Genomic DNA, 22143 nt, shown 5'->3' with positions numbered 1-22143 from the left:
TTTGATGAAATAAACCTATTTTGCCCATCATCAGTTCCACTTTTTTCCATACATCAATAGAATTGGTTACAATGCTCCCGAATCGTAGATTAATGTTTTTGCGCCCCCCTGCCTGTATATAATAAGTCTTCCAGATGGTGTGGCATCACACATGCTGCCTCCATAGCCCACCAAGGGACCTCAGATTCCTGGTTTCTCCAAACATGCAGTAGTCTAATTTGAAAAGCAAAACAATAAAAATTAAAGCCGCAAGCGGCGTTGGGAGGGGTCCAAGCATTGGCACTGTTCCGCCCCCTATGGAGCAATTTGAATGGTTTTGTCCTCATGATCATATACCTTCACCCAACGTAAATAATTAACGCTATGATACGTAGGGGCCTTTTATACACCTAGCCTGTAATAGACTACTGTTTCAACATGAAACTAAACCGCTGTTGGTCCGCGGTGGCGTAGCGGTCTAAGCATCGGCTTGGTGTCGATGCAGTTGCCCACTGGGGACTGGGGTTCGCGCCCCGGTCTCGTCAGATCCGACTATGGCCGAACTCGATGAAGCAGCGATCATTGGCAACGCTGTCTTCGGGAGGGGGGCGGAGTCGGCTTGTGTTCGTCATGTGAATGCGTCTCTGTGTGTGTCGGAAAAACAGTGGTTCGGCTTGGATTCGCCTTGTCACGAAAGTGGGGAGGCGCTTTCCTTCGAGACTGCCGACCGGAGAGATGCAGTTGGCGAACGCATGCAATACGAGGGTGGGTGTTTGAATTAAAATAGGGATCAATTGGCCACTAAATTGGGAGAAAAAAGGGAAAAATCAGAAATAAATTATTAAAAAAAAGAAACTAAACCGCTGTTGGTAATGTAATAAAGATTGAAGAATCTTGCTTCAGAAACAGTAGCCTACCCGAGTTTCCAACTAGATATGACAATGTCGGATTACTTGGGTCGCCTGTGTCCTGGACGATTACCGTAATTTTTTAAAATGTCTTAACACTTCCATTGCTTCAGAAACATATGCCAGAGTTTCCAAAACTGGACCAGACAGTGTCTGATTTCTTGCGTCCTTGCCGACTGCCGTAAAAAAAAAAAGTATGTCGTTAAATCCAGGTGTCCTGGCGTGTGGTATGTAGAGCTGCAGCGCTTCCACACCAAATAAGTCAAAATAGCGGGCAAACTATATGACTGACATAGATGGTCCCAATAGTAAAGTTGTTGAGCACATTGTGATGCATGGGTCGATTAAGTTTTGTGTTGATCTGACTTATGCTGTGGGAGTTATGGCCTTTTAAGCATGACCCTTTGTTATAGCACCACCATCTGGCTGACATGGGTGATTTGTAGTGCCAGAGTAGTGGGGGGCCGTATGAATGCACCTACCAAAGTTGGTTGGTCTAGGATTTATGGTTACTGAGCCTCAGACACTTTTAGCTGAGAAACCGCGCCCAAACTAATACAAGTCAAAATGGCGGGCAAACTATATGGCTGACATATGTGGTCCTGATAACAAAGTTGTAGAGCACATTCAGATGCATAGGTCTGTGCAGTTTTGTGTTGATCTGACTTATGGTGTGGGAATTACGCATGACCCTTTGTTATAGCGCCACCATCTGGCTGACATAGGTGATTTGTGGTGCCTGAGTAGTGGGGGGCCATAGGAATCCACGTACCAAAGTTGGTTGGTCTAGGACTTACGGTTGCTGAGCCTCACACACTTTTAGCGGAGAAAAATAATAATAATCCTAACAAATACAATAGGGTTCCACCAGCTTCGCTGCTTGGACCCCTAATCGAGGTTTGGGACAGCTAAGCCTCCAGTGAGTTTGGTTCTTTGTAAGGTTGTAAATTTGATTTGTCCACGCTTTCCTCCCCAAATGAACTGTGATATGAGGGAGTGCATTTCCGTGATAAATGTAGGTGGTGGTGCTAGGGGGATCATAAAAAACAAAAAATTAATCCGAGGCAAAATGTTCATTTTGATAGTTGTAACTCTGCCTTGTAAAGACACATAAAGAGAGCCCCACCTCTTCAGATCATCTGTAATCTTCTTTTTCACAGCCAAAAAGTTTTCCTGAACTATTCTACTAAGACTGGGGTAAATCTTTATGCCAAGGTATGTAAAGGATGTACAGTTAGGGATGTCAGCAGTCAAACTGGTATTTAATGCAGTGGTATTCAATGGAAGAAGAGCAGATTTAGTCCAGTTGATTTTATATCCTGCCATTCCTTTAAATAGAAGAGTTTTATGCCCTGCAGTAGTGATGTCCGAATATTAGATATGAAAAGAAGACAATCATCTGCATATAATGAAATATAATGTCTAGGTTGGTCTATGGTTATAGGAGATATTGTGTCACTCTCTCTGATGGACTGACCCAGGGGTTCTAGGGACAAGGCAAAGAGCAGAGGGGAAAGCGGACAACCCTGTCTGGTTCCGCGATGTAAAGGAAAGGGTTGTGATTGATATGTTCCTGTGAGAACTGATGCTGTAGCATGACCGTATAGCGTTTGTGTCATGGAGATGAAGTTAGGCCCAAATCTGAATCTCTCCATAACCAGCCATCGGTAACTCAATTCCAGTCTGTCAAAAGCTTTATCAGCATCAAGAGAGAGAACAGCACAGTCCTCTGGAATGGTATCTGCAACCTCGATAACACGTAGTAGCCTCCTAACATTATCTGATGCTACTCCTTTCATGAATCCCGTCTGATCAAAGTGAATTAACTTCCCAATTACTGCCTCTATGCGAGTAACCAGTACCTTGGCATAAAGCTTCACATCTCCACAAATCAGCAAAATTGGGCGATAACGTGAGCATTCAGTGGATCTTTACCTTTCTTGAGTAAGATGGTGATGATTGCATTTCTCTGGTCCCTTTGAAAGGATCCCTGTTCAATGGCAAAATTTATAGAGTCCAATATAAGTGGTCCTACCTGATCCCAAAAGGCTAGATACAGTTCCGGAGGGAGGCCGTCCAAACCAGGACTCTTGCCCTTTTGGAGAGTTTTTACTGCTGTTTCAAGCTCTTCTAAAGAGATGGGGCTTTCTAATTTTAAGCTCTCTAAGTGGTCCAGACAAGGCAAAGCTAAATTTTGAAGAAACATCGTGCACTTCTCCATATCTACATGGCAGTCTGATGTGTAGAAACTGCTGTAGAATTTTTTTTAAAACATTGTTGATTGCACTGGGATCTGTAACAACATCACCTTCTGTTGTACAAACTGCATTAATCACTGCTTTGGATTAATTTTGTTTTAACCGGAGGGCTAATAGTCTACTCGGGCAGTCACCATCATAATAATATCTCTGTTTGGTTCTATGTAGAATAAACTCGGCCTTGCTTATGGATAAATTTCTATATTCTCCCCTTAATGCCTCGAGAATATTGGTGTTGGCTTCAGAGGGTGTTTCTCTCTGCGCCTTCTCCACTCTGTCTATCTCCTGCTCAATTTCAGAAAACCGCTTATTGTGCTCAGCTTTTAACCTAGAAGAAAAACTAATACATGTGCCTCTGATAAAACATTTCGCTGCTACCCATAATGTTTGGGGACTGTCACATGACCCAACATTCTATTGAATAAATTCACCAAGTAGTGTTTTCATTTGTAATAGAAAATCAGCATTGCTAAGCAGAGAGTCATTAAATCTCCATCTGTGTGCTTTGGGATAGTCAATTAATGGTGTTAACATGCATGACACAGGGGCATGATCACAGATTAAGATAGGGAGCATGTTAATATGGAGTATATTATTTATAAGAGAAGGGCTGACAAATATATACTCAATCCTGGAAGAGGTGTCATGATGACTAGAATGAAAGGAATAGGCTTTAACTTTGTCATTACGAATGCGCCAGAGATCCACTAAGTTCAAGTCAACCAGGAAGGATCTTAGAGCTAAGGATGAGGGAGGAGCTGTGTTAAGTGCGCCTGTAGATCTGTCAAGCTCTGGGGAGACTGTGGTATTGTAATCGACAGAGAAAATGCAATGAGGGTCTCGATAACGTAACAGAGTCGCACTGATGGAGGGCAAAAAGTTTTCATCAAAAACATTAGGTGCGTAGATACACGCTAATAGAAGTTTTATATAATTAATAGAGAGCAGCACATAGACAAATCTACCATCATTGTCATTACCATTCTCCATAACCACAAGCTGAAATTTCCTTTCCGCTATAATCAGGACACCTCTAGCTTTAGTTGACGCGCATGAATGAGCTATAATTTTATCGTGCTTGTTTTGGAACCACTGTACGTCCTTCGCTGTCAGGTGTGTCTCTTGAATCAGAGCCATAGAAACATGTTAGCGGTGTAAAAATTCCAGGCAACGAGTGCGCTTAAAGGGTGAGTTCAGACCTCGAACGTTCCAGCTCAAGATATTTAAGTTGGCCATTTAAATGGTGGTGTAGAAGTGTAGTAAAATAACATGTAAACAGTCCACTTTATATGAGTAGTAAAGAAAAGACTTAAACTGAGAATATGTCTCTTAATAGCTAATGGCCGCACAATACATTTAACATAGACAAATTTAAAGTTTACTATTACAAACAGGCAAACCGCAATGTCATTGTTACACCTAAGGTTTGCATGGAACATACACTAGTCATTCCGGTGGCACGCATACTGCAAGGCCACTCCTCACAACCCCTCTCCCCTCCTATGTCTCATGATGTTCAACAAACAACAGAAAACAAACAGAAAAAAAACCCCACAGAAGAGATGTTGAAATTGGCATAATACACGAAGTACAGTGGCTTGCAAAAGTATTCATACCCCTTGAACCTTTCCACATTTTGTCACATTACGACCAAAAACATAAATATATTTTATTGGAATTTTATGTGAAAGCCCAACACAAAGTGGCACACAACTGTGAAGTACAAAGAAAATTATACATGATTTAAAAAATGTTTTACAAATAAAAAAATGAAAAGTGCGGTGTGCAAAAGTATTCAGCCCCCTTTTCTCTGAGTGCAACCAATTGCCTTCAGAAGTTGCCTGATGATTGCTGAATGATTGAATGTTGGCCTAATGACTAAATAGAGTCAACCTGTGTGTAATCTAATCTCAGTACAAATACAGCTGTTCTGTGACGGCCTCAGAGGTTTGTTAAGAGAATATTGGGGAGCAAACAGCATCATGAAGTCCAAGGAACACACCAGACAGGTCAGGGATAAAGTTGTGGAGAAGTTTAAAGCAGGGTTAGGCTATAAAAAGATTTCCCAAGCTTTGAACATCTCACGGAGCACTGTCCAATCCATCATCCGGAAATGGAAAGAGTATGGCACAACTGCAAACCTACCAAGACACAGCTGTCCACCTAAAGTTACAGGCCGAACAAGGAGAGCACTGATCAGAGATGCAGCCAAGAGGCCCGTGGTGACTCTGGACGAACTGCAGAGATCCACAGCTCAGGTGGGGGAATCTGTCCACAGGACAACTATTGGTCATGCACTGCACAAATCTGGCCTTTATGGAAGAGTGGCAAGAAGAAAGCCATTGTTAAAAGAAAACCATAAGAAGTCCCGTTTGCAGTTTGCCAGAAGCCATGTGGGGGACACAGCAAACATGTGGAAGAAGGTGCTCTGGTCAGATGAGACCAAAATTGAACTTTTTGGCCTAAATGCAAAACGCTATGTGTGGCGGAAAACTAACACTGCACATCACTCTGAACACACCATCCCCACTGTCAAACATGGTGCTGGCAGCATCATGCTCTGGGGGTGCTTCTCTTCAGCAGGGACAGGGAAGATGGTCAGAGTTGATGGGAAGATGGATGGAGCCAAATACAGGGCAATCTTGGAAGAAAACCTGTTGGAGTCTGCAAAAGACTTGAGACTGGGGTGGAGGTTCACCTTCCAGCAGGACAACGACCCTAAACATAAACCCAGGGCTACAATGTAAAGGTTTAAAACAAAACATATTCATGTGTTAGAATGGCCCAGTCAAAGTCCAGACCTAAATCCAATTGAGAATCTGTGGCAAGATCTGAAAACTGCCGTTCACAAACGCTCTCCATCTAATCTGACTGAGCTTGAGCTGTTTGCAAAGAAGAATGGGCAAACATTTCAGTCTCTAGATGTGCAAAGCTGGTGGAGACATACCCCAAAAGACTTGCAGCTGTAGTTGCGGCAAAAGGCAGTTCCACAAAGTATTGACTCGGGGGGGCTGAATACTTTTGCACACCGCACTTTTCAGTTTTTTATTTGTAAAACATTTTTTAAATCATGTGTCATTTTCTTTGTACTTCACAATTGTGTGCCACTTTGTTTTGGTCTTTCACATAAAATTCCAATAAAATATATTTATGTTTGTGGTCGAAATGTGACAAAATGTGGAAAAGTTCAAGGGGTATGAATACTTTTGCAAGCCACGGTACATAAAGAGCTTCAACACTGTGGGCTATTCAGTCCATGATATAGAACGCGAAATAAAACACACAACAGAACATCATAAATATCAACCAACTTATCTAAACAATAGGAAAATTGCTCAAGAGTGAACACTGCATGATGTGAACGATTCAATCCCTATGACATAAACTATCAGATAACCCGCACAGCAGAATGTCATTAACTGTATCTGACTGTAAAGCTGTTATTTTCAATTGAGACATTCGACAGAAAGAAACCAGAGGAAACCACAAGGTATAAAACGTGTTCTTTGGAGTGTGTGACCCCTTTAACAGATTGGATGAAGTTAAAAGAATCTACAAGATCCAAAAAAATGCGAGGCAATGGAATGGCAAGGACAACACACATGAATATTAAAATCGCCAAGAATAAGCACCCTGTCATATTTTGGCATGACAATAGATAAAAGGTCAGAAAACTCAGAGATAAAACTAACTGAATTAGGGGGCCTATAAATTAAGATGCGGAGTAAAGGGGAAGGGCCAGTAAGTAAAAAACATAAAACCTCAAATGAGATAAAATTACCAAAATTAACAGGATTGCACTTAAGACCTAACTTATAAACAACAGCTAGGCCACCCCCTCTACCAGAGGGCCTGGGAATGTGAAAGTATGCAAAATCGGGGGGCTAGCCTCAATCAGGGGAACAGTGTCCCCTGGGGACAGCCATGTCTCAGTAATCATAAAAACGTCCAGATTATTGGAAACAATAACATCATTAATGATAAAGGATTTATTACCCAGAGATCTCACATTCAAGAGGCCAAAATCGTTTGGTGTCATAGCAGAATTAACACCAACAGGAGTACAACAAATAGGGTGTAAATTGCACTACCACCTTGTAAACCTTCCCTTTAACCCTTGCTGGTACCCTTCTGCTGCAAATCACTCCTGACACTCTTCTCCACCCACTCCACCTTGCCTGCACTCTCTTCTTCACCTCTCTTCCGCACTCTCCATTACTTTGAACAGTTGACCCCAAGTATTTAAACTCATCTACCTTCGCCACTTCTACTCCTTGCATCCTCAAGATTCTACTGTCCTCCCTCTCATTCACACACATGTATTCCGTCTTGCTCCTACTGACTTTCATTCCTCTTCTCTCCAGTGCACACCTCCACCTCTCCACGCTCTCCTTAACCTGCTCCCTACTCTCACTACAGATCACAGTGTCATCTGCGAACATCATAGGCCATGGAGACTCCTACCTGATCTCGTCCGTTAATCTCTTCATCACCATTGCAAACAAGAAAGGGCTCAGAGCTGATCCTTGATGTAATCCCATCTCCACCTTGAACACATCCATCATTCCTACCGCACACCTCACCACTGTCACACTGCCCTCATACATATCCTGCACCACTCTTACATACTTCTCTGCCACTCCTGACTTCCTCATACAATGCTACTCCTCCTCTCTCGGGACCCGGTCTTAAGCTTTCTCTAAATCCACAAAGACAAAATGTAGCTCATTCTGACCTTCTCTATATTTCTCCTTCAACACTCTCAAAGCAAACATCAAACCTATAGTGCTGTTTCCTGGCATGAAATCATACTTCTTCATCTTTTGGCTTGTTCCCTGTTTCTCAGGGGTTGCCATAGCAGATTTTATAGTTTCCATCAGTACCCTGTGAGAGCCCAGCACAAATGGCGGTCATTGTTAACCAGGGCTTCGACCAATCCGGTATGGTCTTGTCAAGCTACATGATGATTTGGCAAAATTTTATGTTGGATGCCCTTCCTGACACAACCACTAATCCTATGGATGGGGGCACAGGAAACACACTGGATGTCATCCCGGTATTCATGGAACTGCACCCATGCCATAGCATGAAACCATACTGCTGCTTGCTAATCATCGCATCCCCTCTTAACCTAGCTTCCACAACTCTTTGCCATAACCTAATGCTGTGGCTGATCAACTTTATACCTCTGTAGCTACTACAGCTCTGCACATCGCCCTTATCCTTGAAAATCAGTACTAGTACACTTCTTCTCCACTCCTCAGGAATCTTCTCGCTTTCCAAGATTGTGTTAAATAATCTAGTGATAAACTCCCCTGCCATCTCTCCTAAACATCTCCATGCCTCCACAGGTATGTCATCTGGACCAACCTCCTTTCCACTCTTCATCCTCTTCATAGCTGCCCTCACTTAATACTTGCTAATCCACCACACTTCCTGATTCACTATTCCCACATCACCGAACCTTGTCTCGCTCCCATTTTCCTCATTCATCAGCCCCTCAAAGTACTCCTTTCACCTTCTCAATACACTCTCCTCGTTTGTCAGCACATTTCCATCTTTATCCTTCATCACCCTAAGCTGTTGCACATCCTTCCCAGATTGGTCCCACTGACTAGCCAATCAATACAAGTCCTTTTCTCCTTCCTTAGTGTATAACCACTCATACAACTCACCATAAGCCCTTTTCTTTGCCTTTGCCACCTCTCTCTTCTCCTTACACCGCATCTCCATGTACTCCTGTCTATTTTCTTCATCTCTCTGGCTATCCCATTTATTCAATTCAATTCACTTTATTGTCATTAAAAACAATGTGCAGGCACATGTTAAAAATGAGATGAGGGCTGTGGCTTCACCAAACAGTGCAAGACAGACACAGACAAACACAGCAAACACAGTATAAGATATACACACATGAAGACCAAAAGCTAAAATAAGTTAAAAAAGAGCAAGAGTAAAAAATATTTTAAAATATCTACTGATCTTCGCCATCCTCTTCCTTTGTATACTTTCCTGTACTTCCTCATTCTGCCATCAATTCTCCTTGTCTGCCTTCCTTTGTCCAGATGACACACCAAATACCTTCCTAGCTGTCTCCCTCCCTATTTCTGCAGTGCTTGCCCAGTCATCCAGAACTCTTCATGATCACACAGTGCCTATCTTAGCTCCTTCCTGAACTCCAGACAACAGTGTTCCTTCTTCAACTTTCACCATTTGATCCTTGGCTCTGCTTTCATTTTCTTCCTCTTCTTGATCTCCAAAGTCATCCTACAGACCCACATCCGATGCTGCCTTGCTACGTTCTCTGCTGTCACCACCTTGAAGTCTCCAATCTCTTTCACATCGCACCTCCTGCATAAGATACAGTCCACCTGTGTGCACTTTCCTCCACTCATGTTCCTCCCTCTTCTTGAAATACATATTCACCACAGTCATTTCAATCCTTTTGACAAAATCCACCACGATCTGTCCTTCCACATTCCTCCCTCTTGAAACCATATCTACCCATCATCTCCTCATCACCTCTGTTCCCTTCACCAACATGCCCATTGAAATCCGCCCCAATGAAGAAAAAAAAAAGACATAAAAAAAGACATGCGTGTTATGGTTTATACTCCTGTCTGTGCCCTTGACCGAGGCATGGCAAGACGAACTAGAGTTGGTCCCCGGGTGCTGCATGGCAGCTGCCCACTGCTCCTAGCTACACAGCTAGGACGGGTTAAAAGCAGAGTGTAATTTCTCTATGGGGATCAATAAAGTATCTCAAAATCAAATCAAAATGACCACTCTCTTCCTTGGTTATGCTCTCCACCATTTCATCAACTCGCGCCAGAATTCTTCTTTCTTTCCATCTCACACCCAACTTGCAAGGCATCCAGTTTCATACTCATTATTCTGTCCAACACTCTCTTCAACTCCCAACACACTCTTGCTATACTCTTCCATCATGATTACCCCCACCCCTTTTCTCCTCCCATCCACATCATGGTAGAGGAGTTTGAACCCACCTATGATGCTCCTGGCCTTACTCCCCTTCCAGCTGGTCTGTTGCACAGTCAGTATAACTACCTTCCTTCTCTCCATCATATCAGCCAGCTCTCTCCCTTTACCAGTCACAGTGCCAACATTCAAAGATTCGACTCTCTCCTTCACACTCTTACCCTTCCTCCTCTCCTGCTGCCTCTGGACATGCCTCCCCCCTCTCCATCTCCTTCGTCCAACAGTAGCATAGTTTCCACCGACACCCTGCGGGCCATCAGTACTGGTGGTGGTTATTGGTAACCCGGGCCTCGACCGATCTGGTATGGAAATCTGATTTATGATCCACATATTTGATTTGGAAAGGTTTTATGCCGGATGCCCTCCCTGATTCTACCCTCCCCATTTATCAGGGCTTGGGACCGGCACTAACAATGCACAGGTTTGTGCATCCCCATTGGCTGGGTTGGAGAGTTTTATCATGTAAGGTTATAAAACAACACATCTAGTGGTCATACCTGAGATGCAGGTATGACCACTAGTTATGTTTTCAGAAAAAAAGAAAGAAACATGATACTTTCATAGCAAGAACATTTCTCTGAAGTTAACTAGTGTTCAATACATATCAATTAATTATTTTTTTAGCTTGTGATAATTACTTGAACTCTGACTTAAGGACATTAGGGGCAAACAGATAGAATATGTAAGTTTACTTCCAAAGCTGATAATCTTCTGCCATTCATCATTAATAAATTCAGGGCCCAATTCAAAGTCATAATATCATATTTCTAGTATTTATACGGAGCCCTAACATCAGCAGTGGAAGCTTCCGTTTTACTCTTTGAAAAGATGATTTCTTGGGATCCTCTTTCTCTGTCCGAGTATCTTGGATTTTAATTTCTGTTGAGTTTCTACTGAAAATCAGTGCCCTTTGAATGTGACACAATGTTGCATAACTTTGCTGGTCCTTCCCCAGGAATCCTGCCTGTGTACCAAAGCCTGTTTGCATTGGCTGCTGGTGATCTCTCATTTTGGTATCCGCCAACGCATGTGTTCAACACTGATGAAAATGTTCTGGTCCACTTCAGAGTCAGGTGGGTGAAAAATCATTGAGAACTAACACATCCAACTAACTCTATAGCTGCAGTAAATCGGATTAAGTCAGATTAGATTAAGCTTCCCCCCCCCCCCATGAGGACAGTGGTGCACTGCAAAGAATGTATTAGATACAGTAAAGAATAAGTTATAAATAAGGAATTTAACACTGAAAAAAAAATCTGACACCCACTACACCAGAAATAAGTTATGACAATAATTCAGTAAGTCAATAAATCTAAGAGAAGTGGGATTCTTGTGAAAAAAAAAAAGCAATGGCGATAATTGACACTTTTGTTAGACACAACTGCAGGGATAACTGGTGTTAGCTATGGACAGAAGATGGATGACAAAACTCAGTGAAACCTGCTGCGTCACCAGGCTATTTAAGAATTTTTTTTTTTAAAGAGGGGAGGTTAAAAAAGTTAGTAAAATAGAAAACCTAACAGAAAGAGTCACAGCTTGAAGGAACAATATAAGAAGATGGAGAATGACACCATATTCTTTGTCTTCTTTTGGCTGCTCAAGCTATTCTCCGCATAGAGTTTTATCATCTACTTTTCTTCTGTTTCTTTTCCTTCCTCCCGTTAGGAGTCACCACAGCGGATCACCCATTTCCATCTCTTCCTGTCCCTTGCCTCTTCCTCTGTCACACCAAGCACCTGCATGTCCTCCCTCACCACATCCATAAACCTCCTATTTGGTCTTCCTCTTTTCCTCTTGCCTGGCAGCTCCATCTTCAGCATCCTTCTCCCAATATTTAATTCAATTCAATTCAATTCAATTTATTGTCACTAAAAACAATGTGCAGGCACATGCTAAAAACGAAATGAGGGTTGCAGCTTTGCTGAACAGTGCAAGTCATAGACAAACATAGCAAACACAGTATAAGATAAATACAGATGAAGACCAAAGTTTAAGCAAAAAAAAAAAAAAAGCACAAGTATAAACATATTTACAGAATTCAGTGGGTAGGGGGGTTCTGACAGGTGGGTTCAGGTGGGTAACTGCTAGGGGAAAGAAGCTGTTTTTGAGCCTGGTAGTGCGGGCTCTGAGGCTCCTTCGAAGGCAGCATTTGTGATAAAGTCTTTTATGGCAGGGAGCTGGGTACCGGTGATATGCTGGGCTGCCTTGACGACCCGCTGCAGAGGTTTCCGGTCTACAGATGTGCAGTTGCTGTACCACACTGAGATACAGCTGGTCAGGACGCTCTCTATGGTGCAGTGGTAGAAGTTGGTGAGAATTTTGGGGGATAGATGGACACTCCTCAGCCTCCTCAGGAAAAGCAGACATTGATGGGCCTTTTCCACAAGGGTCTGGGTGTTTTATGTTCAGGAAAGGTCTTCGCTGATGTGGACTCCAAAGAATTTAAAGCTGGAGACATGCTCCACGTCCACCCCTTTGAATTGTATGGGGGAGTGGCTGCAGCTTCTAGACCTCCTGAAGTCCACAATCAGCTCCTTCATCTTCTGCACATTGAGGACAATATACCAAACATCTCTCCTCCGCATATGCCCAAATCATCTCAATCTTCCCTCTCTTGCTTTGTTTCCAAACCATCCAACCTGAGCTGTCCCTCTATTATAATCATTCCTAATCCTGTCCATGTTCATTGTTCCCAATAAAAATATTAGCACGTTCAACTCTGCCACCTCCAGCTCCGCCTCCTGTCTTCATGTCAGCGCCACTGTCTCCAAACTATACAACATAGCTGGTCTCACTACCATCTTGTAAAACTTCGCTTTCACTCTTGGTACACTTCTGTCACAAATAACTGCTGACACTCTTCTCCACCCACTCCACCCTGCCTGCACGTTCTTCTTCACCTCTCTTCTGCACTCCCTGTTACCTGTCCATCACCATTGCAAATAAGAACGGGCTCAAAGCCGATCCTTGATGTAATCCCATCTCCACCTTGAACCCATTGGTCATTCCTACCACACACCCCACCACTGCCACATCACACTGCCCTCATACATATCCTGTGCCACTCTTATATACTTCTCTGTCACTCCTGACCTCCTCATACAATACCACACCTCCTCTCTCATTTCTCCATCAACACTCTCAAAGCAAACATTGCATCTGTAGTGCTCTTCCCTGGCATGAAACCATACTGCTGCTCACTAATCATCACCTCTCCTCTTAACCTAGCTTCCACTACTGTTTCCCATAACTTCACACTGTGCCTGATCAACTTTATACCTCTGTAGTTACTACAGCTCTGCAAATCACCTTTATTCTAGTGAGTCTAGTCATACGTGGTCATTACATTACCCCCCCTCCCCTTCGGGAATCACGTCCCTGCGCTTCAGCATATCAGCTCCCTCACACCTCTGGGCACACATGTTTCCAATGGCCTCACGGTCTCAGCATCCTACTTCTGACACCAATGTAGTCTATTCAAGGGCAGCTGGGAATTGAACCTGGGTCACCTGCACCATGGGCGACTGCGCTAACCAGTCAACTAAAGGGCCCGACCCGTTAGCCAAGGGCTAGTGAGTCTAGTCATCCGTGGTTGTTACACTAACCCCCTCCTACAGGAATCCGTCCCCACACTTTAGCATATCAGCTCCCTCATGTCTCTGGGCACATGCGCTTCTGATGGCCTCACAGTTTTACCATCCCACTTCTAACACCAATGTAGTGAATTCAGGGGCAGCTGGGAAGTAAAACCGGGTCTGCACTAACCAGTCAACTAAAGGGTCCAACCCGTTTGCTATGGGCTAGCGAGTCTAGTCATTTGTGGTCGTTACACATAATTACAGGCTTTTTTTGTTGTTGAGTGCACCTTAGCAAAGTATGGCATTGTATTCCAACTCTTACCATAGATGCGCAGTCTTACACTGCTGTTTAAAAAATAATTAAGTCATTCACTGCAGCAGCATCATATATTTTGTAATAACCTCAGGCAAATTTGATTAATAGATTTCTCCTATCTATTTGAAGGTTTTTCTTTGGACACTGGTCTGGTCAAGGCCCAAGATCATCCTACCATTACAATTTGACAAGAGACAGAATCAGCGCAGTACTTGACTACTGTGTCATTGATTATTTCTTTGCCCAGGTAAAGTCCAAAATAATTCATAAACATGTGCTTTAAGGGTGTTCATATAAGTTTTAAATCCTCTTTTGTTTTTGTTTTTTTGGGTTGGGGGCGGGCTCAGGAGGTTTTTTTTAGCCACCGTTATTGCATCACAGCAAAAATGGTACATGCATCCATCACATCAAAAGGGTAGCGGATCTGATCCCTGCCCCCCCGTCCAGAGTCTTCATTTCCTTCCTGTGTTCACACAGATTTCTTCCCACAGTATAAAACATGAGGCTTTAGTTAACTGGAGACTACAATAGATTGCCCATTGTCATGAATGGGATGTGTATGGGATGAGTTAATGAAAGGTAGTAGGCTCTTCAATGAACTGGTGACCTGTCGAGTAGTCTTTCATCTGCTGAGTTTCTGTCCTATAACCACTGGGAAAGAACCCCCTTCGTCCCTGACCCCCATTGAGACCCTGAATTAGATTATGATGAAATGAAACATTGTGTATTACTAAACATGACTTGAAGTATGATATGACCAACATGTTAGCCCCACATAGCGACACAGAGAGCAGCCTTAACACTTTGACAGTTAAAGGTCTGATCTTTTTAGGTGCACCCATAGTTGATATAGCACTCTGAGTAATGTAAGCTGCTTTGGATGGGAAGCTGCTGCCATATTGGATCATTTTATGTTAATATTCTACAGTGTTTCAGAACCCTCTGGAGAAAAGCAGCATAATGTGTTAATCCATAAATTTAAGAACATGTTTCATGGCTCTCGTTATTTTGGCACATAGTCGCGCAATGACTTTGTGGCCAGTGAGGCAGGGGTCTCACCACCACTGAGTGCTCAGGAGGAGTGTCTCGGCCTTGCAGTGCTGGACTTGTGGAGAATGGCGAAAGAACACCACCAGAGTGTAAGAGAGCTCTGCAAGACTGTCAGGTATTTCAGTTTGGATCACAGTGTATATTTTTTGTTGCAGGAATTGATCATTTATTTTTATATGAGCCAATTCCATATGGGTAGAGTTCAACATCACAGAGGCAATAGAAGGTTGGACAGATCAGAGATTCTTGCATGATATCAATATCTGACTAGTGCCACTTCAGGCTACTCCATATGAGTTTTGATTAACTGCATGTTCATCATTAAAGGAAAAAAAGCTAGAATTAAGTTTGCTTAAAGATCCAGTTCAATGACTTTAATTCAGTCAGACAAGTTTTATCACGGAATATTAATGTTTGGAGTGTCATTTTTTAGCTTCAGAAGTATTATTTGGATAAGCAGTTTGGATAATGGATGGATGGAATAACTGTTTTAGCAACCCCTCTCTGAACACAGACAGTTCTCAGGAGGTTGAGGGGGCATTGCCCTGAGTTCCAAAGACTTTTTATTGACAGCTAGCTAGCTTGCTAACTTGCACAATGTTGCTAGGTAACTTTTTGAACAGACCAACTGACAGACTGACAATGAAAATTCATTGAAAATTGAAAATACACTGACCAATCATCCAATCAGATCAGGGCATTAGATGATGTCATTTATTACCAGCAGCAGATTAGTTTTCTAATGTTTGATTATTTTGACTATGAGGAAGAAAGTTTCTCAAGGAACTTTTTTTCACAACATCCATTCCATTCATTATCCAAGCCACTTATCCCAATTGGGGTGGCAGGATGCTGGAGCCTATCCAAGCAGTCATTGGGCGGCAGGCAGGGAAAAGCCCTGGACAGGCCGCCAGGCCATCACAGGGCACAACAGTTCTAACATTTTGGGTAACTTTACACTAACAAACCTTCTGTTCAAAAAATACAATGAGATTGGGAAATAGCCTTTTACTGGATCGGGTCTTTAAGTGTTCTGACAACTCTGGGCTTCTGAAAGTTATGACTGTATTTTAAAAAGTATTATTGTTTTGCTTTGCTCCATTTATTATTCTATGTCTTAGATGTCATGTACTAAGACATCTCATTGAGTGAAACTTTATTTGCTCCACTGTGTATTTGACAAAATCATACTTCTTTTCCCTTTCCTTTTTAGCTACAAATCATGCCTTCCCAAGATACATCGTCATGATATCCAAAAGCTCAGCCGCTTGGCACGCTACCGAATCCGAAACACGCTTAAGTATTTCTTGAAGAGGCTTGGCAGCTGCTCTGTGGACGAAGGCAGCCTTAAACTCAAATACCTGATAGAATTGGCCAGTGTAGCACCATCTCTGGGAATCGAGACCTTCCAGGTAAATCATTCTTCCTTCCAATCAACCACAGAGCCAACATTAACTTTAATCCGCGTCTCTGGAGAAGTAGGAATTCAAACCAGTGGAAATCCTCACCCTGATAACGCCCTGGTAAGAACTTTTTTTTTTTCAAATGTACGTTCTTACCAGTGAAAGACTGCAATAATGCATAATAATCTCAACAGGTGAAATTGTTGAGATATATAGATGGAATGTAGAACATGTTGATCAAACATTCAAATATTGTTTTCATTAGGAGTGGCAGACCTTCTGTGATTTCCAAGAAATCGTTGACATAAACATAAAAAGGGCATACCATGACCATGTGCTCCAAGACAGCAGAATGGTTACCTTGACCTGCAAAGATGACAGATGTTTGGTAAAAAACACATTCTGACTATTCTCAGTCAAACCTTACTGTCGATTAACAACATGCTCTCCATGTAATTTTGACTGTTTGGCCATTTTGTTTTGGTGATGATTTGCGCAAAACAGGAAGCCAAGTTTCAGAGTCTTAAAGAAGCGCTGTCTTTTGTGTCACTTGTGGATGGGTACTTCAGACTGACCACAGACTCCAGCCACTTCTTCTGTCAGGACATTGCTCCACCGAGTCTTCTGGAAAGCATAGAAAACCACTGCCATGGCCCCATCACGTGAGTCAATCTGAGATGAATTAAACCTACTAAAGGCGGTATGGGGGCTCAGAGCTCAGTACTGTTGCCTCACAGCAAGGGAGTTCTGTGTTTGAACCCCTTCTTCTGTGTGGAGTTGAATTGTTCCTCCCTTTGTTAATGTGGCTTTCCTCTGGGTCCTTTGATTTACTCCAACAGAGCTAAAACGCCCATGTTAGGTGAACTGGGACTTAAGCACCAAAAGGTTATGAAAGTAAATGTGAGTAACTCAGTGGTGAGTGGTGACCTTTGAAGCTGGGTGTGCTACCTCCAGTGGCGCCCCCAGAAATTTTTCATAGGGGTGGCCAACTGAAAATCTTGGGGTGGCACACCAAAACCAAAAGCCATGACTGAATTTCAGGAATTCTATTATGCTGTTGTAGTATACTGTATAGGCTAGATTAAAACTGTCAATATGAGAGTTAAGGAATTGCATACTGAACTAGACAATGTATATGTGTACAGGTGCATGCTCATGATTTGTCATTGCTGTATGGAGATTGTTTAAATCGCCATAACCTGCCGTGGTCCAGACTGTGCGTTCTGTAGAAAAAAGGAGACATGGCCAACAGAATAGTTTGCTAACCTTTGGGCAGCCAGCTAGCCATGTATGTTTTTCGTATGTGATAGCTTGAAAGTGACGGATGAAATTCTTCATTGAGTTTGTGATGCCAAGTTCGGGAGTTGGACGTCCTCCTGCAATAATAATCTTTTTCTCTTCAAAAGTCCTCAGAGAAAACGGGTCAGAACGTAACGATTATATAATATGCGAATTGTCGCTCATATTGACAAGCACTGAAACGTATGGCGGTGAGCTAACTGAGCAAGACAGACAAGTGCCAACTTACAGTAACTAGCTCGCTAGATGGCAGTGTTGAGCAAGTGTGTTTCCAGATAAGTTGGTTCGCAGCCAGCTTTTCTGCCCACCAAACTCCCACTCAGAAGATACTTTCAGAGCGCATGCGCGAAGTAAGCTTAACGCTTGGCAACTTTGCCATGAGCAGGATAGATGTGGCAGACTGCGGTAATGCAAGTCGGAAAACCAGACCGCAGTTGCCGTTTGAAAAGAAAACAATCAAAGAAATTGAGAAAAAAACATTTAAATGACACGTTTTAATGTAAATAATGCTGATGTTACTTATGAAAAATAGATTTCCAATTCATTATTATACTGTATGTAAATTCTCTCGTCATTTTCAAATGCCTTGGGCATGCACTGCATTTATAGCTTATGACCGCTCGCCACTGGAGTAACTGTCTGCGAACCCTTTGGTGGACTTGTGAACTGTCCAGGCCCAGGGCATTAACCTGCCTTCTCCCCACTGCCTGCTGGGATAGACCCCTGCCCCCAACGCCCATGATTTATTAATACTGAACTAAGCAGGTATAGACATGGAGTGAGTTTTATATATACTATATATATAACGTTTTTTTCTCGGAAACCGTCAATGGTGTTGATAAAAGTGCTCAACTAATGAGGAGCGAAATATCAATATAGATGTAGGGGAAAAAAAAAGTTAATATATAGCAGTACAAACTTGTTTCGTGCGTCATATATATATGATGTGTGGTTCTTTGAAACCTTTTTTTGACCAGGTCAGAGTTTGCCATTCACAAATTGAAAAAGTTGGGGCCAAAGGATGGTGTGTTCCTGCTCCGACAAAGTCCTAAAGACTACAACAACTTCTTCCTCACCGTTTGTGTCCAGGTAAAGAATCAACTACAAACTGAAGAAACACAAAAGAGCAGAGAAAAATTTTTCTTTTAAGAAGTTTCTAACGGCTGAAATATATGATGACTAGATCACAGTGTTGCAGAACAAAAGATGTTTAATCTCTCATCTTATTTTATCAATCTATGATGCCCTGTTCATTATGGGCAAAAAATGATCTTAGTTTTGTCACCTACTGAATCTGAAAATGGACATTCAATACTAAGTGTGCACAAAAGGACTAAAAGTGTCACAAGCACTCCAAAATATGACAATTTTACATGGAAATATGAAACTGGAAACAAGCTAAACATCTACTTGCAAGCTTATTATTTGATAAAGCTATTGTCAAGAATAATAAATCCCCTGCCCCGGGTGGGCAGGGGCAATAATTCTAATATGCCAATCATCCATAACTAATAGTGAAAATTAAAAAGGAAATATTCCAATATACATCACTAATTTTCCAGTTACACATCAGTTTACATCTTTGTAAACACTGTTAAAGATGTTAGCAACAATCGATTTAAATGCTTTGAAATTCAAAATGTCACAATTACATTTTCTTACAGACCCCACTTGGAATTGATTATAAAGACTGTCTCATTATTAAGAATCAGCACTACAGTCTCCCTGGTGTCCCGAAATCATTTGTCAGCCTGAGAGAACTCACCACATTCTATCAACACAACATGCTGCTTCTTGCTGAAGTTCCCGTCAAACTGGGATGTTGCTGTCCCCCACGACCCAAAGGTATATTACCCCAAGCTATAAATACAGCCACATAAACATATACTTATTCAATTAAACCTCAGTTTCACCCAGGCAAGTGTAATCATTTCCAATTAATTTTAGCTGTGCTGATAATACTAGCCATGCTTTAGGTAGATACCGAGGGACCTTTTTTGCAAGTTTTTGGTTTCCCGAGTTTTAGTCTGCATGTTCATTATGAAAGCTGTATCTTTATGCATGCTCAATAATCCAGGTAAGGAAATCATAGAAGGTGAATCAGTTCATCTGGACACAACGTTTAGTGGGAGAAACATTCCATCACTCATTCAAGTGATTTCATCAGTCTCAACTGACTGCAGATATCCCCCAACTGTATAAACAGCAGTTGCATAATGACCGAAACCAACGACTGGTTTCATATGCAAATTGGTGTGACCATTAAGTTTCTGTGACACACTAGGCAGAGGACTCAATTGCACGACACAAGAGACGAGGTCGGAGTTCAAAAGTAGTCTTTACTGAGAAGCAGGGTTCGGTACACAGAAAAGGCAGTCCAGTAATCCAAGCAAACAATATCAAAGGAGTAGGCAAAGGTGAGGTCCAGGGTCAAAGGAAGGTAATCAAATCCAAGAGTCCAAACAGATGATCCAAAGGGGTTAGGCAAAAGCAAGGTCCAGGGGCAGAGCAAAGATATACATGAGAAATACAAACACTAGAGAAAGGCTGGCACGAGTTGACACTAGGTACAAAACGAACTGGCACAGAGAGAGGGGAGCACATAGACTAAATACACAGGGCTTAACAAGAAACAGGTGCTTCCAATCTGGACAAGGCACGCAATCAGGCAGGAGGACACAGGGTAGGGAATGGCACTGCTAGGGCACAGAGTGCAGCGTGTCAGTTTCAATTGCCATGTGTACTATTCACAAAGATTGTGTCATATATATGTATTGTTAATTAGATTAACAGTGAGGCCACAGACTTCCGGTTATGGCGAGGGACTAGGAGGTCGCACATCTCAAGCTCTGCAGCTACCGTGTAAATTAATCCTACAATACTAATCTGAATCTTGTCTAAAGTCACGCAATACGTGTATAAGAGTACCCAGAACTAAAATGTCAGGGAAAAACCCGAAAGAAAAGGCAAAGAGAGAAAAAGAGACGGAGAAAAGGAAATCGCGACACGAGGAAGAGGCTAACGAAGAAGACGACCATGAGGAAGAAGATGGCGAAATGTTAGACACAGATAAGAATAGCAACCAAGATATCATGAAAGCCATAGTCTTTGAAAAGTGGACTTTACAAGAAAATTGATGGAGTGCAAGCGACAATTGCGGATGTAAAGAAACAAATACAGGAATGCATGGGTCGCATGGAACAGGCCGAACAACGGATTTCTGACGTGGAGGATGACGTGAAGAAGCTAACACCCCGAGTTAGCACGCTGGAAAGCACCGTCAAAAGCCTTACTGACAAAGTGGAGGACTTGGAATGCAGGAGTCGGCGAAATAACGTAAGGTTGGTGGGCCTACCGGAGAAAGAAGAGGGCCAGGATGCACCTGCATTTTTGGAGAAGTGGTTGCCGGAGGCTCTGAACATGGATCCGCGGGAGGGCTTGGTAGTGGAGCGGGCTCATAGAATCGGCGCTCCGGTAGACTCTCGCACGGGTCGTCCAAGGACATTGATCATGAGGTTCATGAACTTTAAGGATAGGGAGCGAGTACTAAAGGCAGCCAAAACCAAGGGACAGGTCCTTTACAAGAACACGCCGGTCCGTTTTCACATTGACCTCTCTGCTGGGGTGCACAAGATGCAGCGTGACTACGATCAGGTCCGGAAGAAGCTGAGAGACCGGGGGATCCACAAGCACAGAATCATCTTTCCAGGCTCCTGGTAACACACGACGAGAGACCCCACACCTTTCAAACCCCAGCAGAAGTGGAGAGGTTTATTCAATCCCTCGGATAAGGACTGACGCAGTAGGCTATTAAGCCCACTTTATTTTATTTTATTTCCATTTACACGAAAGATGTATGTAGCTACGTGTTCGGGCTGTCGCCATTTTGTTTTTGTTTAGGCTTTATTTTTCTACCTGGACAGGACAGAGTCTCGTTTATAGCTAGACTATTCAGCTTTTGTGGAATGCCCTTAACCCTGAATGAGAGACAATGTCCAAGCACCAGCCGAAATGACATGGGCACATGCAAGTAGGCCTAGGCCTAACGGACAGAGTCATCATCGGTTTATGCGCCTGTCGGAGGAAGGAAGGCCCAATGCATCGCGGACTCTTGTGACCAGGCTACAGACTTTTCCCTCTCCTCGTCTTCCAGTCTGCATGCACGGGTTCAAAGTTTGTGTATGTGTTCGGGTGGTTAATGTTATATATGCCTACATGTTGTAAGCGTTGCACAGTTCATTACTGATGTTATGTGTGATTAGTATTTAGAAAAAGTAAGATAGCGAGGCGAAGCGAGAAGAAAAGAAAAGGTAGAGAAACTCGTTTTAGCAGTAGTTTAACGTGGGATGGGAG

At 42.7% G+C, this 22143-nt stretch overlaps 1 protein-coding gene across 1 annotated transcript in view; it reads left to right on the top strand.

Annotated features, from left to right (window-relative positions):
• Window positions 1–22143, top strand: part of jak3 (Janus kinase 3 (a protein tyrosine kinase, leukocyte)) — an 83639-nt gene that overhangs the window by 2091 nt on the left and 59405 nt on the right. The window contains exons 3-8 of the mRNA XM_056276841.1: window positions 15058–15203; window positions 16302–16611; window positions 16757–16879; window positions 16996–17153; window positions 18768–18879; window positions 19455–19635. Of these exons, the coding sequence (XP_056132816.1) occupies window positions 15058–15203; window positions 16302–16611; window positions 16757–16879; window positions 16996–17153; window positions 18768–18879; window positions 19455–19635 (1030 nt within the window). The remainder of the gene's footprint in view (window positions 1–15057; window positions 15204–16301; window positions 16612–16756; window positions 16880–16995; window positions 17154–18767; window positions 18880–19454; window positions 19636–22143) is intronic.

The sequence above is a fragment of the Lampris incognitus genome, chromosome 3 (genome assembly GCF_029633865.1).
Source record: "Lampris incognitus isolate fLamInc1 chromosome 3, fLamInc1.hap2, whole genome shotgun sequence".
NCBI lineage: Eukaryota > Metazoa > Chordata > Actinopteri > Lampriformes > Lampridae > Lampris > Lampris incognitus.
The sequence above is the reverse complement of the archived record's forward strand: the minus strand, read 5'-3'. Positions and strand labels throughout refer to the sequence as shown.